This window comes from Juglans microcarpa x Juglans regia, chromosome 1D (genome assembly GCF_004785595.1).
Source record: "Juglans microcarpa x Juglans regia isolate MS1-56 chromosome 1D, Jm3101_v1.0, whole genome shotgun sequence".
NCBI classification, from domain to species: domain Eukaryota; kingdom Viridiplantae; phylum Streptophyta; class Magnoliopsida; order Fagales; family Juglandaceae; genus Juglans; species Juglans microcarpa x Juglans regia.
Genome location: NC_054594.1, coordinates 36656229 through 36675818, shown reverse-complemented (window position 1 = coordinate 36675818; position 19590 = coordinate 36656229). Strand labels below are relative to the sequence as shown.

The 19590-nt window shown below is 31.7% G+C and overlaps 1 protein-coding gene across 1 annotated transcript; it reads left to right on the top strand.

The window, feature by feature from the left end:
- Positions 1-9003: 9003 nt before the first annotated feature.
- On the top strand, positions 9004-15265 carry LOC121235479 (cyclopropane mycolic acid synthase 1-like). The gene is made up of 14 exons (XM_041131831.1): positions 9004-9197; positions 11072-11174; positions 11309-11404; positions 11496-11551; positions 11694-11817; positions 12265-12327; positions 12440-12499; positions 12593-12754; positions 13738-13811; positions 13900-13993; positions 14126-14262; positions 14349-14429; positions 14661-14766; positions 14931-15265. The coding sequence occupies exons 1-14, from the start codon at positions 9055-9057 to the stop codon at positions 15051-15053; spliced, it is 1422 nt and encodes a 473-aa protein (XP_040987765.1). The 5' UTR covers positions 9004-9054; the 3' UTR covers positions 15054-15265.
- The last annotated feature ends 4325 nt before the right edge of the window (positions 15266-19590 follow it).

Genomic DNA, 19590 nt, shown 5'->3' with positions numbered 1-19590 from the left:
GTCATACCTCTCAATTTAAGAAATATTTTCCTGCCTGCGTCTTATACTTGTCCTCACTGGTATATACAGGTGAATTTATGTGGCATGTGATCTAGAAAATGAAACTGAGAATAACTAAACAATTGTTTGAAAACAGAAGAGCAATAAAAAGATCGGACTCAGCACCAAAGAGCATTGGCAATGGTCTAGTCATTGCAAATCTAAAATTTAGCTAGAATGTTATCTTTTAGCCATAACATAAACTTCTAGCTATATTTGTTCACATTGGACTAACCATCTCAAAGTTTAAATAATAATAAAATATTTTCTATTTTAATATTAATTCTTTTAATTTCTTTTAATATTTTACAAGCACACATTTAATCTCCACAAAATGCCTATCACATATCAAATTCAGCAACATTTCCACTATCTAAAAGTTGAGAAATCCACTAACATCAGCAACTACCAAACCAACAAAACAAAACATGTTGCTACCCAGCCATAAAAACAGTTCATAAATCAGTTGCTACCCAACATTAAATTCCACCAATAAAACAAAACATCTATACAGATTTTCACCAACTTCAGTAGCAGTAACTAGTCAAATTACTAATTAAAGTTTTAAAAAGAACTTAATAAAGCTATGAAGAAATTGTGGAGTAATCTATCCAAGATAAAAACACAGTCTAGCACACATTAAGAATGATATCTGTCCATTGTCAATAATTTCAAAATACAACACTTTCAGCAATACAGTCTATACCAACAACACCAACACTTTAATGAATCAACACACATTAAATCGGGGTATCCTATGTTCAAAGGAGAGCTCTAATCCAAAAAAAAAAAAAAAAATGCAATATTGGTGTGCCATCGAATAAACACAAATATGAGATAACAATAGTCTTTGATCTTTCATCACTATTCTGCTATGCATTACAAAACTCCTCAAAATTGTGAGGAATTGCCAATAGATGCTTCACAACATAATCGTGCACGCTAAAGAGAGATTCTCTTATTATATATGGATATATCGTGCACGCTAAAGAGAAATTCACGTTACTGACCCTATTAAAACAAGCATTAAATCAAAATATAGACAAATACAATCACAGATTCTCCTATTAGTAAAAAGTCAACAATTTAAACAAATAAACAAAACCCACAAATGTTTTAAAATTTAACACACACCCAGATTAGTATTTCAAAGGAAAAATTGGGACATACGTTGATCTTGGCAGTCTATGGCAAAAATAAAGTTCTCAAAATCCAAATGCTTTGTGTTGTTGAAAGAGTCGATGGGTTTTCTGCAAATGGTTGAAGCTGAGTATGGAAAGAAAAAAAGTGGGAGGGAGGGGGGGGGGGGGGGGGAGGGAGTCGAGGGTGCAAAAAATGGAAAAAAATGGAAAGGAAAAAAAACACACAGACAGGGGAAGGGAGGTGGTGTTTGGCGAGGGTGCAGAAAGAAGACGAAAATGGAAGGGAGAAATGAGAGGGTGCGAGTTTAGTATTCGGTATGAGAGAAATGGAAGAGAGAAAGAAAGAAAGGGATTTAATCACTCGATGAAAGTAAAGTGAGAATCAGAGAATAGGGAGAGAAGGAACGGCACAAAGAATACGGAAAGAACAGAGAGAAAAGAGCGAGGAAGAGAGACTTACATTGAAGACCACGAAGACAAAGGCAACCGCTGGAGAGAAGGGGACGCTTGCAGGTTGGGGGGAATGGGACTAAAGGAAAATGTCTTGCGGGTTGAAGAAGAAAGGGGCGAACATAGAGTTTTGGGAGAAATAAAAAAAAGATAGATGAAATGAGAGTTTTGGGATGAAGACAAAAAAAAAAAAAAAATCGAGGGAAAGAAGAGCGGGAGGTAAAGAAATGATAAAAAAATAATTTGGTCTGTGTACAGTCCCTCGCCAAGTATGGAGAGCAGCTAACATTTACTGTAGCAGAAATATTAAACTTAAAATGTTTAGCTAGGCCAATGCTGGGGTTTTTTCTCACATTTCTTTTTAATTTGAACTTGCATTGGCAAATGCTCTTAGTGGGCCGGTTTGGATCATAAGTCCACTTCAATTCATCTCAATTCATCTTCTAATCATTACAATTTTCTCAAATTCCAATACAAAATATAATAAATAATTCAATCTTTTCAAATTTTAAAATAATAATATAAAAAAATAATATTCTAACAATATTTTATTTAACTTTCAACTTTCATCTCAACTCAGTTTAACATTCAAATCCAGCTTAGTCAAAGTTTAGAGTGGAATTTGTTTTTTGACCAACTCCGACATTAGTATACATAAGTTATAAAAAGTTGTATTATTTGTTTATTGATCATATATATCTAGATCGAATTTATATAGTTAAATTAAATATTGTAGTAGTATGTGTAATAATTATAGAATAATATACTTATATTATGCCAAGAGCTTAATGGCCTGATGGCGTATAGCTTGGTTCTCCAAATAGAAAACCTGGGTTCGAACCCCCCACCCCCTTATAAAAAAAAAAATATATTTATATTATAATATAAATAGATGAATAGTTTAGTATATGTACAAATCATAATATTATTATCATACATAATCAAGTATAACAAAAATATACTTGACTAGGAAATAGTGAGTAATATGTAATAGTCTACTATAAGAATATGTAATAGTCTAGTATAAAAACATGCATTGTTTCATATAATAGCTCTACACTTAATTGAGGTAGAGTGTAGAGTTAAGGTTCGAACTCAGGATCCATATTCTAATATTATAATGTAAAATTGTCACTTATCTAAAAAACTTAAACTTATGGTAAGAGATAGATTTAATTATTTCTATTATATTTTTAACAAATATACATTGTATTTATGCTTCCCACTAGGGGTGAAAAGAAAACTAGTGAACTACTAATTTAGATCGGACCGAACCGGTGGGTTTGGTCCTGTATCAGGTTTGGTTCAGTTAGGTACCGATTTCATTTTTCTCAAAAAGGTCAAAATCAATCTGGTTCTAGTTTTTCCTTTTCTAACACTAGACCAAACTGGACCAGACCGGTTCATATATATATTTTAATTTTTTATGTTGTATAAAATATTTTTATATTTATATTATATATAAATTTTATATATAATATATATAATTATATATAAAATAATTTTTTTATTATATGATAAATTACTAATTAATATAATATTAAATTTTAAAATCCTATAAAAATAACTATATATTATCACTATAGTCTGTTGTATTAATAGTTATATTAATACTATATTACTATATATTATACTATACTATAATATGTCACTATATTATATATTATAATATATCACTATATATAATCTATAATATAGTATATTATATATTGTATATTATATTTTATATTTTATAATATATTATCACTATATTATTATATATTATAATATACTATATAATATACCGAAAAAACCGGAAGTACCGATGCGGTAACGATTTTTCAAATCTCAAAACCGGTATATACCGGTTCGGTTATAAAATATATCTATAAAATATATCTAAAACTAGATTGAACCAGACTGATTACATCCATACTTCCCACAATATTTATGTAATACCCAGCCTTTTTGTCCAGCCCAGCCCAAGTCATTAAGTCAAAGAAGTGGTGCGTGTTTGGATGAGGTGTTAGGGACCCTGGTCTTGTCCCTAACACTAAGGACCACGAGCTTGCCTTGGTGAGGATGATGACCGAGTGACCTTGCCAACTTACTTGGCCTTAAAAAAAAGGATGGTGTTTGAGTGATGAAATGATGGAGATAATGATGAACTCGAGTAGGCTAAGTGTTGATTATGAGCGTTTGATGCAATGTGGGCGGCTTGAAGGGTGCCCTTGATGTTTCGGCCACTTGGATGGTGATTAGGGTTGGTATGGTGAAGTGTAGTTAGGGTTTTGTGAGGTGACTATGGTGGATTTCGAGATTTGGAAGAGTTGGCTTATGGTTAGAGTTTATGATGATGCTAGGGTTTGGGAATGAGGTGTAAGAGTGAGGCTAGGATTTGGTGGTTGAATAAGTCTAGGGTTGCTCCTTGAATTTAGGGATTGATTAAAGATAAGATGAGAATGATAGGATTTGGATAAGGTAAGTGGATGAAGATGGATGGTGTTTGAAGGAGTCTAAGGTTGTTCTTAGAGTTTAAGGATTGGTTAGGATAAAATTAAGGAATTATTCCTAAGTGGTAGGAATATCTCTTTATGTAAGTGTTGGATTTGGTATTGGTTAAGGTGAACGGATTTGGGTTGACTTGGTATTTGGAAGATTGGCTAGATTTGGTTGGTTTAGGAATGAATATGGAAAATTTACAAGATGGAGGGAATCTTTGAGGGAATAGGGGAATTTGAATTTGAACTAAGATGGCAAGTCAATAGTTGACTAGAGAGATTATAGGAAGAGTGATTTAAGGAATTGAAGTGATTGTCAATTCCTTAAATTAAGGGATTTGAAATGGGAGGAAGTTAAGACTCCTAAAAGGAAAAAATTACCTTATAGGGATTTGAGGTGGACGATTAGAGTTTTATGGGTGGATGACTTATGTGTAGTCGAGTATAGTAAGTGTAAGTATGGAAAGATGAGAGGCAATTAGGGTTTCGGCTAGGTCAATGTTTGTAATGGATGAAGGGTAATTAAGGGAAGTGATCTATTTATGGAAATTAGGGCAAATACTAGGGTTGGTCGAGTTTTATAGGTGAGAAGATCAAAATGGATGGATGAATGGATAATGTGGTGGCCGAATATTACCAATAACTCTCAAGAACAATGCAAGCACTATTCACAAAAAGTAATTGGATCAATAGAGAGAAAATGAAAGATCAAATGCGTATATGATATTGAATGGATGAATAATATATAAAAGATATGAACACTCAAAATTAATGAATGAACACAAGGATAAACATAAACCAACTTTGATTCACGAATGTCACAAAGTTGACAAAAAACAAGATAGATTTGATCACACCAATTCACGAACGTCAAGGTGATGATTCTCTACAAGGGTTTCACGAACGTCCCCCAAGTAGCCCAAGTGCCAAGCACCGAATGGTGATCTCAAGAACAAAATAATCCGCCTACAATGGAAATTTGCCAAAAGATCCAAATGCAAAAACTAAGGGTCATATTTATAAGGATTATAACTTGAAAACTCCTAATAGGTCTCTAGGAAAATAAATTAATTAATTAAAATAAATAATAAGCAATAACTTAATTGATATAGGCCAAGTTGGTCTATGGCATGCTTGAGCCCATGGGTGGGCTAGGTTGGCCCATGGCATGGGCCATGGGCATGGCTGACATTGCTGATAAGGCTGCTGGCATGTGACTGACATGACCTAGGCATGGCCTGGGTGCTGGCCTGGTTGGCATGGCCATGGGCCACAAAACATGGGATCCTACCATGAGGTCTCAAAGCGTGGTTTTATTGCCCCAAAGCCAACATCGATTCTTAAGCCCATGTTAGAAAAAATAGTAGTTGTTGTACCTAAGTGAAACGGTGAGACTCATGGAGAGATTTGGATCGTGAGTTGAGATGAGATAAAAATTGAATAAAATATTGTTAGAATATTATTTTTTAATATTATTATTTTTGAGATTTGAAAAAAATGAATTGTTTATTGTATTTTGTATAAAAATTTAAAAAAATTATAATGATTAGATGTGATAAAATGAGATAAGTTAAAATACTTTTTGTATCCAAACTTCCACTTAAGATTTAGTTTCTTTTCTTTGAACGAAACAACAAGAAGCCTTTCCTCTTCCTCGTCAATCTTCTTTATTGCACATTACAACTACCCTCCCTCATTCCAGCAGTGCCGCTCACGTCTCTCTCTCTCTCAAATTTCTATAAATATAATACCTCTCACAGTGCTGAGAAACTCTAGATGATTTGGGCGCTATCAACCCTTTGAATTTTGTATGTTATCACTATTCGTAACGTAGCTTCTTATTAATTTACTGCCATTGGTTTCCTCTCCTAATAAATGGAATTTTTTCAACCAATAAATACCCTTGACCCTGAAGCTTTCCAATGCACCCAACTCAATTTCGAGTTTTATCATCTCTCTTTGAGATCTTCCTCCTATTTTTCAGCAACCAGAACGATTTCAGTAAGCCTCTTTTATTTAGTTTCTTTTGTTTTATATTTCTAAGTTGTGTGATGATTATGTATGTTAAAATCACTGCATTGTTGTATATGGTTTTAGAAATAATTTTGGTGATATATATATATATGGTTAGAAAATCACATATACAAATAGGAGCTGGTGGATATTTACATACATAACACTTTTAGCTAAGAAAATATTGTCTGGTAGATGTACCTACAAAGTTGTAGATTTTTACTATTTCGGCATGTGGTTCTTGTTATTTGGTTAATTCTTTAGTTTCTAGTTACTGATTAATGAGAAGAGAACATAGCTATTTAATATATGATTTCACGTTGGACACAAGATGATTTATGCAACGGATGGAGAACCTTGGGCCGATTGATTCTGTACCATTAGTTATTAGGAGAACTAGAGGAAACTCTTGATTAAAATGCCACTTTTCTAACTTTTTCTGGTAGCCTTGGAAAGGTTATTCCCATTACAGCCCATTGGATTGGGCCTAAGCAAGGCCCTGAAGTCCTTTCTAGTTCAGATCACTCCTATCCTATGGGCCATGGCTATCAACAGAATCCAGCTCACGAACTATATTAAAAGGATAGGGATACATCACGTGGGAAACCATTCAAGAGGGTATAGACGAGACACGCCGACCGTAAACCCACTTGTGACACCTAGCATTAAAATATCTACGTCAGCAAGTAAACAGAGAACATAGACAATCCTCCATTCTCTAATGATAGGAACAAGAAGTGACCGCTCCGACTGCCTACAGTCAAGACGCTGTCCAAAGAGCCATGCCACATTAATGGTACCACCTCAGATGTCGTGCTGTATTTAAGGCCATGATGTTGGCAATTGGGGGCGTGATGTAGACCCTTGACATAGGGTACAAGATATTCCCCCAATACCTCGCATAAAAGCCAAACTCCAGGTACAAATAACTCTCTTTGAACTCTCTAATTCTCCTACAATTCTCCCAGAAAAGGTATTGACTTTCGTATTGGAGGCTCATCGGACCATCATTGAGCCCACCTTTGTCTCTGTGATTGCAAGTAGAAAGATCCCGGCCTAGATTGCTAGAACTTTGCCTAGGTGTATAGAACACGACATTAACAAGCCTAAATGCTCATATAATAGGATAGATTTTTTAAGTGTTATTATATTTATGCCTATAGTTTATAATTCATGACTGAAAGTGTTTTAAATTTGGTTTTACGTTCATATAGTATTATTTTGGCTTTGTTTTCATGTACAGTTGATGTTATGTTGGGTTTGATTTTTGTGGTGGGTTTGTGTTTATGTTGGGATTATATTGTTTATTTAGGTTTTGAGTGATACTGTGGTCATTATCAAGCGGTAATTCATATAATGAGATAAGTAAGTTTAATTAATCTGACATTTTTATTAAAATTTTCTAAACTCAATATTTTTATTAAGCATGTATGAAGTGTTGTTGCTCAAAAAATTATTTTTGCATGGCATAAAATTGTTAGAACATCTCAAAGTAAATTATTATATCATGAAATGTGTGACTTGAGCCTAAAATTTTATGTAAGTAGCCATGGCATATTTATCAATGATTATCTTTGAAACTTCATGCGAATTATAGTATGGTTACGTGAAATGATATATGGAATTTATGTTAGTACGATACCGTTACTAAGTTATGTTTAGGGGGAAAACTGCACCGAAAGACTTTGAGAAGGTGTAAGACTTGTTCAATGAAAAATGTATGGGAGGACAACTACATACACTAAAGGACATTGAGAAAACATAGACCTTAGACGAAGAAGTAAAGAGGAGCTTTCAATAACTACACCGAAGGACATTGAGAAGATGAAGATCTCAATGAAGAGGAGTTATGAGGAGGAATTTTTAGAAGTATCTTTGACGGTACAAGACTTTTATTTTATGTTAGTATCATGATTTTAATTATCATTTTTTTTTACTTATCAATTTATTTTTATTTTTTTTAATAAATATTTGAGACTCATATGTTACATTTAGCTTAATCAATCATACTTACCGAACTGTGAACTTACCTTTCACCTATAAAATTTTTTATTTTACAAATATTAAAGAGAAGCATGCCAAAAAGGAGGCTTAGAGAATACATGAAAGGGTTAGAATGAGAGTAATGAAATAAATGTCATCTACGAAATAATTAGAATTTTTATTTGAAATTTTTATGAACGAATAATTTGAGTTGGTTTAATATTTAGAACTCAATTTATATATGAAGGTTTTTATGTCATTTTAAAATTGGGGTGTCATAACAATTGACAACCTATATGCTTCTCCCTACTTAAAAGGACAACCCACAAAACCTTCCCAACTTGGCAAGCTGGCCTATAGAAATTATTGCTGCCGCCCTTATAAATGAACTCCATTATCATCAAGCTTCTAGAAAGTTTGATATGATCACTAGAAATTATAAAGTGGACTTTGATATCACTAGATATATATATATATATATATATATATATATATGAAATGAAATAAATACGCAAAAACTCAAGCAAGTTGCACAATTATAAAATAAGATAAGGTTTTAATTACTCATCATGCATGCTCACATAAAATATTGACAAAGTTTAATATTATCTAAAATATTTGCAAAGAAAAATAGTTTTTTTATTTTTTATTTGAAAAATACTAAATATATTTAAGAAAAACTTACTTATACACATGATATCAGTTATTGATATGTTAAAAATTATAAAATTTAAAATTTAAAATTTAAATTTAAAAAAAAAACTAATAAAATAAATCTTCTAAATAAAAATATAAGTAAAATTATAAGTACATGCACGTAATCTACTCTTTTTTATTTGGTTGCACAAGGGATGTTATCAATATAAACCTTGGTTTGCTCCCCAAATCACAACCCACATCACTGATATCACTTTCATTTACCGAGGAAAACATCTTGGAGGGCTGGCATGGCTGCTGCACATAGTTTGGCCGGTGAAAGTGGTGCTCTGCTAACCAACCCAAAACGCATGGTGCCTTCTATGATGGAAGCTGTTGCGCGCCTCTTTGTGACGAGGTTCCTTCAAACATACATCTCCTGCGGATGTTTAATGTGAGTCTACTGATCTTTCCTCCCTCCTATAAAGACATCTTTTTTCTTTATTAGTTATGCAGTGCGACATTTATCTTCTTCTCTAACGTCCGAGGCGACAAGGCCGGGACCGTCACACCCCCACCATTCTGTACATAGGTGAACGCCAGCCATGCACGTGTCAAAAAGTTATACGTACATACGCGCTCGATATCTTCACATGAGGATAAGAAAATTTTATACATTATATTATCATCTTATTTTCATTTTATTAAATATGATGTGTTATATTTATTACTATTAAATAATTATTTATTATATATTTCTTTATCATCTAATAGAGATTAATGTACTATATACTATTTAATATAATTAAAATAAGATAAAAATATAATGTATAATATTACTCAAGAGAAAATAGAGAAGTTCTGTCATCACTAAAAGCTAACGTCAAACATCATTTACAGTTGACAGACCAATCAACAAAGTCTCTCTTGTCCTTAATTTGTCCCTCCCAGCCTATGCAATCCTTTCATGACTCGGCCTTCTCTCTCCCTCTGAAACATCATGTGGAGAGATTTATACGAACAAGCTTCTTCAGAAAAAAAGAAAAAGAAAAGTGTTTCTTAGATCCGTTGCTTGCTCTTACCTTCTTCTCGTTTGTCTTAAAAGGCGTGAATTCTGGGTTTCGGTTAATTGGTGCAGAAGTGAGGTGAGCATGGATTAACCGAAGGATTACAAAAATGATGGAAATGAAAAGTATATGAAGTAATTAGGGGTGTAAGATTTTTCGTCCGGTCAGGAAAACCGACCCGAGATCCAAATTTAGGTTGGCTTAGGGATAAAAGGAATAAAAAAAATAAAATGGAAAACCGATTTAACCGATCAAACCGGTGAGTTTGGTTTGTAGGTCCAATCCGATACCCATTCTTAAAAATTGAAACTCGTTTAGTATCGGTTTTCATAATTTGAAATCCGGTTTGAATTGAACTAGACGGTAGATTGGTTATATATAAATTTTTTAATTTTTTATATTATATTATATATAATATATGTTAAATTACTAATTAATATAATATAAAATTATAATCTTATTATTCATATTGTCTATTAATCTTAAATCTTATCAAATAAAATTATTATAATATTTGATATAACAATATATAAAATTAATCTTATAAATTTTTAATCTAACATCAAATTAATCTTATTAATTTTAATATAATATTTGATATATATAACATATAAATTTTAATCCTAAAGTTTAGAATTAGGATATAGGACCACCCAAATCCTTCTAGTAATTCCACCATCTAAGAGCATCATGTATTTTATCTTCATTTTTCATTTTACTATAGTGATCCTGCTAAATTTAGTTGGCACTGTTCATCCATGTAAATTTTTTTAATTCATTTATCTTGCTACTTTGTCTTCCTCTTAACACTTGCAAGATGAAATGAACTTTAATATTTTGCTAGATGCATAACTACGAATGAAATCATCTGCCATGCATCTAATATTTCTCTTGTAATATAGTCACATGTTTTTCGTCTTTCGATTTTATTTTTAAGTTTTTTGCTTAGATTTTTCTTTATTTATTTTTGTGTATCTAGGACGAAGTTATATTACATTGTATATGTGAATATATTACAAATAGATAGTTTGAAAAATATTTGAAATAAATAAAATATTTAAAAATTAATATTTAAATAATATGGAGACAAAAATAAATATATAAGCTGAAGTATAATATGTCGTAAAAATCATTAGTTAAAATAGGAAAAATGAATTTTGTTGATATATTAGGAAGAAAGTATATAGTCATTAATTAATTAGTAGATACTTCAATGGCCGCTGTAACGATTAATGCATTGTTACTTGTGGTAATATTGCAGATTGTTGGAGGAAGGGGGTACGAGATTCACCTTCGAAGCCAACAGGAGCATATGTCCTCTGAAAACTGTTCTTAGAGTTCATAGTCCCCAGTTTTACTGGAAGGTATCTACTCGTAGTAGGATGGGCCCCGAGGGATATTGGCATTCAAAAGTTCAAATCATTTTCTGATCTTAATGCAACTTTTTCTCACAAGCCGTATTGGTGTAGTGATGAGCAGTTGGTTATGTTATGAGCAGGTCATGACAAGAGCTGATGTAGGCCTAGCAGATGCATATATTGATGGTGATTTTTCTTTCAGAGATAAGAAAGATGGCCTTCTAAATCTTTTAATTGTATGATCATCGATCTAAGTCTTGAGTCCAAGTTATCTTTTTCAGGTATGTTTACATCCTCAGCATCTGCCTGGCTGATTTTGTTTTTCAGATTCTTATTGCCAGCAGCAATGTAAATTCCAACACAACAAAATTGAAGAAGACAAGGTATGTGTGTGTGTGTGTGTGTGTGTGTGTGTGTGTATAGCAACTGGCAGAACTTTGTTGGTGATATATATATTGCGATTAGTCATTATCTCCTCAATTGCAGTGCTAAATTAATTGAGCGTTCATCTTTTGTTGGCTTTAGGGGATGGTGGACGCCGTTGCTATTCACAGCCGGCATATCATCTGCAATAAATTTTTTCAAGCATTATTCAAGGCAAAACACTCTTACAAACGCTCGCAGGAACATCTCTCGTCATTACGACTTGGTATAAGATTATTAACTCTAAAACATTCCATATTTTTATTTGATGTCTTTAAGACTATGTTTAGATCTGGGTTCGATCGATATTATAGCATGAATTCGATCGATATAAGCATGCAAGTATCGATGTATCTATGCGTGTAGAAATGTATATATAATTAGTGTTAGCCATGTTTTTTATCTGACAAAGTTCATAACGAATGACTCGATCCTGAAACTTCCATTCAAGTTCATGGAATAATGCTAGCATGGAGTTCACAATTTACCAATCAGGACACCTTGTTGGATCAATTGCGAAATATGTCTTAAATTGTTATCCTAATACCTTATTACCATAAACATCTTAAATTTTGAGACTTTGTTTAGAGTGATAGTACTGAAATTACACCTGATTACTGGCTTTGTATATAACAAACAGAAGCTTATAATTCGTATTTTGGTATGTTTCTAGAGTAACGAACTATTTGCTCTGTTCTTGGATGAAACAATGACATACTCGTGCGCTGTATTTAAGGTCAGGTTCTGAACCTTCTGATGATTTACTGCTAAAAAACGCATCAACTTCTTGTCATCTTTCATCTAAGCTTTAGCTTTAACTTATTCATACGTATTACAATATTGCTTAGAATGAAGATGAAGACTTGAAAGTTGCACAGCTGAGAAAAATCTCTATTTTGATTGAAAAGGTAAGTCTTTTGATCTGTTGGATCATCTCAAATTCTTAGGGGGTTTTTCTTGCTCTCAGCAATTCTAATTTGCGTCTACTTTCAAATAACAAGGCAAGAATTGATAGGAAGCATGAAATTCTTGAAATTGGGTTTGGTTGGGGAAGCTTTGCTATTGAAGTTGTCAAACGAACGGGGTGCAAATACACTGGCATTACTCTCTCTGAAGCGCAGCTGGAATTTGTAGAAAAGCAAGTGAAAGATGCTGGCCTTCAGGTAATATATACATATATATATATATATATATGTATGTTTATGATGAACTTTGCTATAAAGCATGTAGATCATAAATATTGAATACAGTAGTCATAAAATCATGCTATGCGTGATGTAGTTTAAGATTTTTAGTTAAAACTTAAAATAGATGTAATAATTTTTTATAGAATGATGTTTCTCAGCGTGAGAACATCTGGTGAATTTGTTGGGCTTTTCTATGTGTGGATCTTAATTGGTTGTGTTTTTTGCGCTGTCTAGTTTGATGATCCAACCCTAAAAAGATCTGCTGTCCTTATTTTTGGTGGATTTTCAATGAGATTTGAGGCATGAAGCGGAGGCTTGGGCCTATTGGTTTAGCCGGAGCGATCATGGACGTAGGGGTCTAAATTTTGACCTATTTTGACTATTAGTCCGACCAGACGTTTACTATATATTATATTAAACCCGATGACGTATTGTATTTTTTATAATCATCTGAATAAAATCTTCTGCAGTTCGATAGATATCATGTTACTCATGAATGACATAAATCTTGGATTTTTATTATACTTTTTTTAATTTTCCTCTTATCGTAGCTAATGGATTCCCGTGTTTGGGACGTTAGATGAGATATAAAATTTTTATTTGATTTTATTTTATCTCATTTTATTTTATTTCTAAACATAATTCAAATATAAAATTTTTATTCTAATCATTATAACTTTTAACTAATTATTATAACTTTTTTAAACTTTCAAAGAAAAAATAAAAAATAATTCTAACTTTTTTAAATTTTTAAGCAAAAATAACATTATAAAACTATATTATTATAATATTTTAATTTTATAATATTTTTTATTTAATTTATTTCTCTTTCATTTCTCAAAATTTAAAAAATACGCAACTTAAATTATCTCACTATTATTCACAAATTATTTTATTATTATTCACAAAATTCTCGTCAAATCTAACTCCCCAGACAAGACTGTTAACTTTTCTCTCAGGATCACATCAGACTTCTTCTTTGCGACTACCGCCAAGTGCCTGATACCCAAAAATATGACAGGATCATATCATGGTCAGTTCTTTTTTCCAAATTAAAACTGATCTCCTTTATGACTGAAAATTTCAATAAAACAATGATATTTGATCCATTTAATTGTCAGCGGGATGATTGAACATGTTGGCCATGAATTTATGGAAGAGTTCTTTGGTTGCTGCGAAACATCATTGGCCGAAGACGGTATTCTTGTTCTGCAGGTAATGACTGGGGAAAAAGCCCAAGGTGGTGGCCTGTCTCTTACTTTCGATTTGATATTAATGTTAGGGTTGCAAAATGCTTTGGCATATATTTATAGCTCTAACCATTAAACCCGGTTTGTCTCTTCTTAGTTCATATCGATACCAGATGAACGATATAATGAGCATAGGCAAAGTTCATGTTTCATGAGGGAATATATTTTCCCCGGTGGATGCCTGCCATCATTAAACAGTATAACAGCAGCCATGGCTTCTGCATCCAGATTCAGGTATAACGTCTTTATGCTTTGGAAATTTAATTTTGAGTATTTATATAATAATCTCTCAGAAATTTATATAATTTCTCTAAATGCAGGGTGGAGCACCTTGAGAACATCGGGATTCATTACTACCAAACACTCAGATGTTGGAGAAAAAATTTCACGGAGAACCGGAGGTAAGAGAACTAATCATTTTGACTTTAGTGTTATTTTCTTATAACTTTGTCAGTATCTCAAAGAAGTTTGGTCTAATTACCTCAACTTGATGAAGCTACGTACCGATTATATATTTGACTATCAGCCTGGAGGCGTCCTACTGAAACCTGCAGGCCTATCTCGGAGATGAAAGGGGTCATGGGTTTATAACTAATGTTTATGATAGCTAATGTTATAAATTCATTTTGCAGCAAAATCGTAGCTCTCGGCTTCGATGAAAAATTTATAAGGACGTGGGAATATTACTTTGAATATTGTGCAGCTGCTTTTAAGTCGCGTACACTCGGAGATTCTCAGGTAATTAATGTTTCATGTAAGATAAATGTCGGGACGAAATGGTAATATACAATTGGTAAGAATATTCAATGCGATCATATATTTTACACTCGATCGATGCTAGTAGTTGTAATTTCTATTATTATTATAATTTGGCTTATATTAATTACAATTAATTAATGTAGATTGTATTCACACGTCCTGGCAATGTTGCTGCATTCGGCGATCCATATCAAAAGGTGCCTTCAGAAGTTGATCATCATGATCTTAGTGTTCCTGATGGAGAAACCACCGAACCTTCGTATTAATGTCAGGAGTTGATGATCCCAGCTTTCCCCAACTAGATCAAAGATGGCATTAATGCACTCAGATGATGCTATCCATGCATCAATAAATATATATATATATATATATATATATATTATGCTACTTTATTTTATTTTACTTTGAAAAAAAATTAAATAATGAATAAAGGTGTACTGGTCTTTGCCTTTCATGGAGTTTGCAACGCACCGGGATCAGGTGTATGGTCATGAACAATCCATCTTTTCTTCTACTGAATAAATATTTGAATCTAAACGTGTACGTCTTTCTTCTTCTTCTTCTACTTTTAATATTTTTTTCACTTCTACCCAATCGGATAAAGGCCATATCATGAATTGACCAAATATATATGTACAGTCCTTTCTTTAATTTGCATGAGCCAAAGTACTGTTCTTTCTATAAAGGACGATACTACGTCCACCGCTCCCAACTCTAAGTGGGAGCTACCATTAGGTATAATTAGTATTTTTTGTTTTGTTATTTTTTTTACATGTATTTTTTAACACTTTTAAATATTTTTTAAAAATTAAAAAAATATAATATTATTAAAAAATATTTTATTAATCACTAAGTAAAAATAAAAATTTAATAATAAAATAAAAAATTTCAACGATAACATCGAGCAGTAAAAACAAGTGGTGAGAATATCATTTTTCTTAAAAGATTACAGAAAAACAAGATACTACAGTCACCGCTAAGAGCTACCGCTAATTTATATGTATTTTTTTAACACTTTAAACATTTTCTTTAAGAAAAAAAATTTTACAACATTATTAAAAAAATATTTCCTTAATCCTTATAACTTTTCAATCCACAATGGACTATATATATATATATTTGCGACACCAAAAATTTTGCCGTTAGTCTTGGTCCCTTTTGCTGCGAGATATGAGTAGTTGCGACAAGCACTAGATGGTCCGAAAACGTTTATCCTTTGCGGCGATGAAATGTACTTGCAAGCCCAGAATGTCGCCGGCAGTGTCTATTACTTTTGTTGGCATTAAATGGGTATTTACTGTTAAAGTAACAACACAGCAGCAGTCCATACCAACTACATTACCGTGTTTGGAGATAAAGTCATCTTGATCAGTTGAAGTGTTCCAGTTAATCTACATGGGTCACTAGCAGCTAGCAGCACTTAAATGTCTATCCAGATCTGTTACATAGTTCCCATCTTTGGTGATAAACTTTATCCTATCTTAGTTGTTTAATCTGTAACAATATGTTCTTATCAATTGTCTGTTAGCAAACCTTATCAAATGTAAACATCTTTTGTAACTCTATTTATATACGATGAATACATTAGGAATTTATTCCGCCAAGTCCTAAAGTTCCAACCTTTCTTTCATTTACGACCATCCCTATTTGTCTGGAAATGCAAAATACAATTGTCCTGATAAATGATTAATTACGACAACTACTACTTAGTCGGAAATGGCTCTTTTTTCGCACCATCTTACTATTTTTTATTTTTATATAATAAAATATAAATTATTATAGTTAACAATTTTTAAGATTTTCAATAAAACGAGACTTTATATAAAATCTTTAAATAAAAGTTTTTGAATTTATATTTAATACAACGATTTAAAATAGGGCCGAAGAAAATTGGAAAGCGTGTAAACCGGACCAAATTAACCGGTGTGTTCGGATCCAATTTTGCAAAACTGGTTTAATACCAGTCCAATTCCGGTTTTGCTTTTTATAACACAGGACTGGTAATTTTTTTTATATATTATATATAAAATACTTTTTAGATTTTTTATATTATATGCTAGTAATTAATATAATATTAAATTTTAAAATCTTATTATTCATGTCTAAGAATCTAATAACATAAAATTAATATAACATTTGATATAACATATAAATTTTAATTGTAAAACATAAAATATGACAATTAATATAATATAAAATTTTAATATTAAACATGAATATTAATATTGGTTATTAATATTAACATACTTTTGATATATATATATATATATATATATATATATCAATGTTAAATATATTTTACGGCAAAATGAATCATAATATATATTCTTTTTAATAAATACATTTATACACATTTGATCGTAAGCATTAAATATGTATTTTTAGTTTCGTAAATAATTGGACACAACTCTTACTTTCTTTCTCTGCTCTAGAAAATTGTGTGAGGTTTTCATCATTAAAATTTCATTAAAGGAATCCAGTAAAATTGGACCAAATCAGATCAGAATCGGTAAAACTAGAAGTTCCGATTTCGGTAATGAATCGATACAATATCGGATCTTCGATTCTTAAAAGTGATGTATACCAGTTCAGTCATAAAATATGTCTAAAACTGAATCGAACCGAACCACTCACACCCATAATTTAAAATGAGACCTCATTATAAATTTTGTGCCTCAATTTAGAAGATTTTCAAAAGATTTATTTGAAAATATATATTATTCATTGTATTAAATATTAAATTTAGTATCACAGGAACTTGCTTGTATTGAAAAATATAAAACCATTTAAATTATTATTTAATGAAATGATTTTATATTTTCGCATAAAAAAAATTAAAATAAAAACGTACACTTTCGCGGCAGTAGATTATACGGCATAAGTACAATTGGCTATCTACTATGACTAGTACTCGTGTTCCCAAACGAATTACATCCATTTATTGCCAATTTAAGTCGCACATTACGAGGTTCTTCGACAAACTAATGGTGTTTCAATCAAATTCATTTCAGACCTGAGAATCAGCAGGATGTGACAAAACACTATCATTCCTGACTCTGGATGATGAGTGTCATGTCATATCTACAACCGTTGCACGTGACATAAATAACTGTTGTAATCTAGGTATCAAGAGAAAGTGGCGTACTACCTATTGTGGCACATTTTGCTTCTTGGATGTTCATCTTGATTCATGGCAAATGGGACACTTATTCAATTGCTGATTCTTTTGCCAAAGTAAGACACAAGCATTCTTACATGCATGCATTACGTTGTAATTAAACTTGAGTCCTCGCTTCAACTGTTTTGCTTCATACAAGTTGCGAGGTAAAATATTATCTGACTGAAATGCCTCTATAAACAGCTCGAATAATATATTGACAAGCTTAATTGATAATCGGCATATGAATTTTATGTGAAGTAGTCTAACTATAAATGGCAACTTACTATACCTTCTACATTCTGGATATAACTCACGCTGTGAATCATTCCACAAGCATATAAAAATGTTATGGCCCGCATAATTTGAATTTGATGTGTATGTATCATCTTCATCCATAAACATTCCCACACCAATGTCATCCAGCATTTGCTCCTTATCAGCCTCATCGTATTCATCACTAACAACCTCTGGTTGTACATCTTCATCAATATATTCTTCTTTACTCTAATACGCTCGTCACTATCAACTGTACAAGATGCGAACTCTAGGAATTTCTTAACACTTTCGGTATATACATTGTAATCCTCACTAAAACGATCTCTAACTCGTATGGAACTCTTATCCATGCATAATACATTATTACAAGTAGTCATATGTGCATCAACAAGTAAGTATGTATCTGACATATTGTTTAATTTCTTCCTTTTATCGGGTAGTTATTCCTATTCTATTTGAAATTGTAAGATCATCGTCGCCAACTTATTAACTATTATTTGTCACGTCCAATGAAATTTAGGCAGCATCTCTTCATAGTTCTCCAAATATGCTTGTTTGGTCGTGTACACTGATGAGTAATACGCCGATGCATCATCATCGAAACTGCATATCCGGAGAACAACAATGGATGAATCTACCAAAATCATAATGTCGGACGCGAACAAATACAATTAGATAGTTTGTGAGAATGATCTTACAGTCTCAAACAGTCCACTCTGGATAATTCAAGAGTTATCAATCAACTGTTCAATGGGATTGATAACTCTCGAACGGGTTTAAGGTTTATTTCGATGCAACATATAAGACATGAGAGTAATACACAATAACAATTCAGGATACAAGAATATATCAAACAACAGATAATTATATAATTCAGGTATTATTTTTTTGCTATATAATTTTTTAAATCTAATCAATTGTACTATATGATTTTCTTAAATCTAATCAATTGTGTTTTATTATTCTTGACAATATTTTAAATTTTACATCATTAGATTTTATATATGTCTATTTTATATCAAGTATTTTAATTAGAATTACTCTCATTATGTTAACCACTTCGTATTTTTCATTTGTATATTTATTTACTTGTGTGCATGTTTTTAAGTATGAATTATAGTTTATTATTATGTTGTTCTATTGTTTTGTTTAAAATAAAACCTCCTATTGTCTATTATGTTTTTTAAGTATTAATTATTATACTCTCATTATGTTTATTATTATGATGTACGTTCTCTTGTGTGATAATTTAAAATACATTTTTGAAATTTAATTAGTAATTTAATTAGGGTACTCTGTGTATGTTCGAACACAAAATGACCGTTCGAATGGTAATAAATACTATTCAAACAGTTGCAACCCAATTT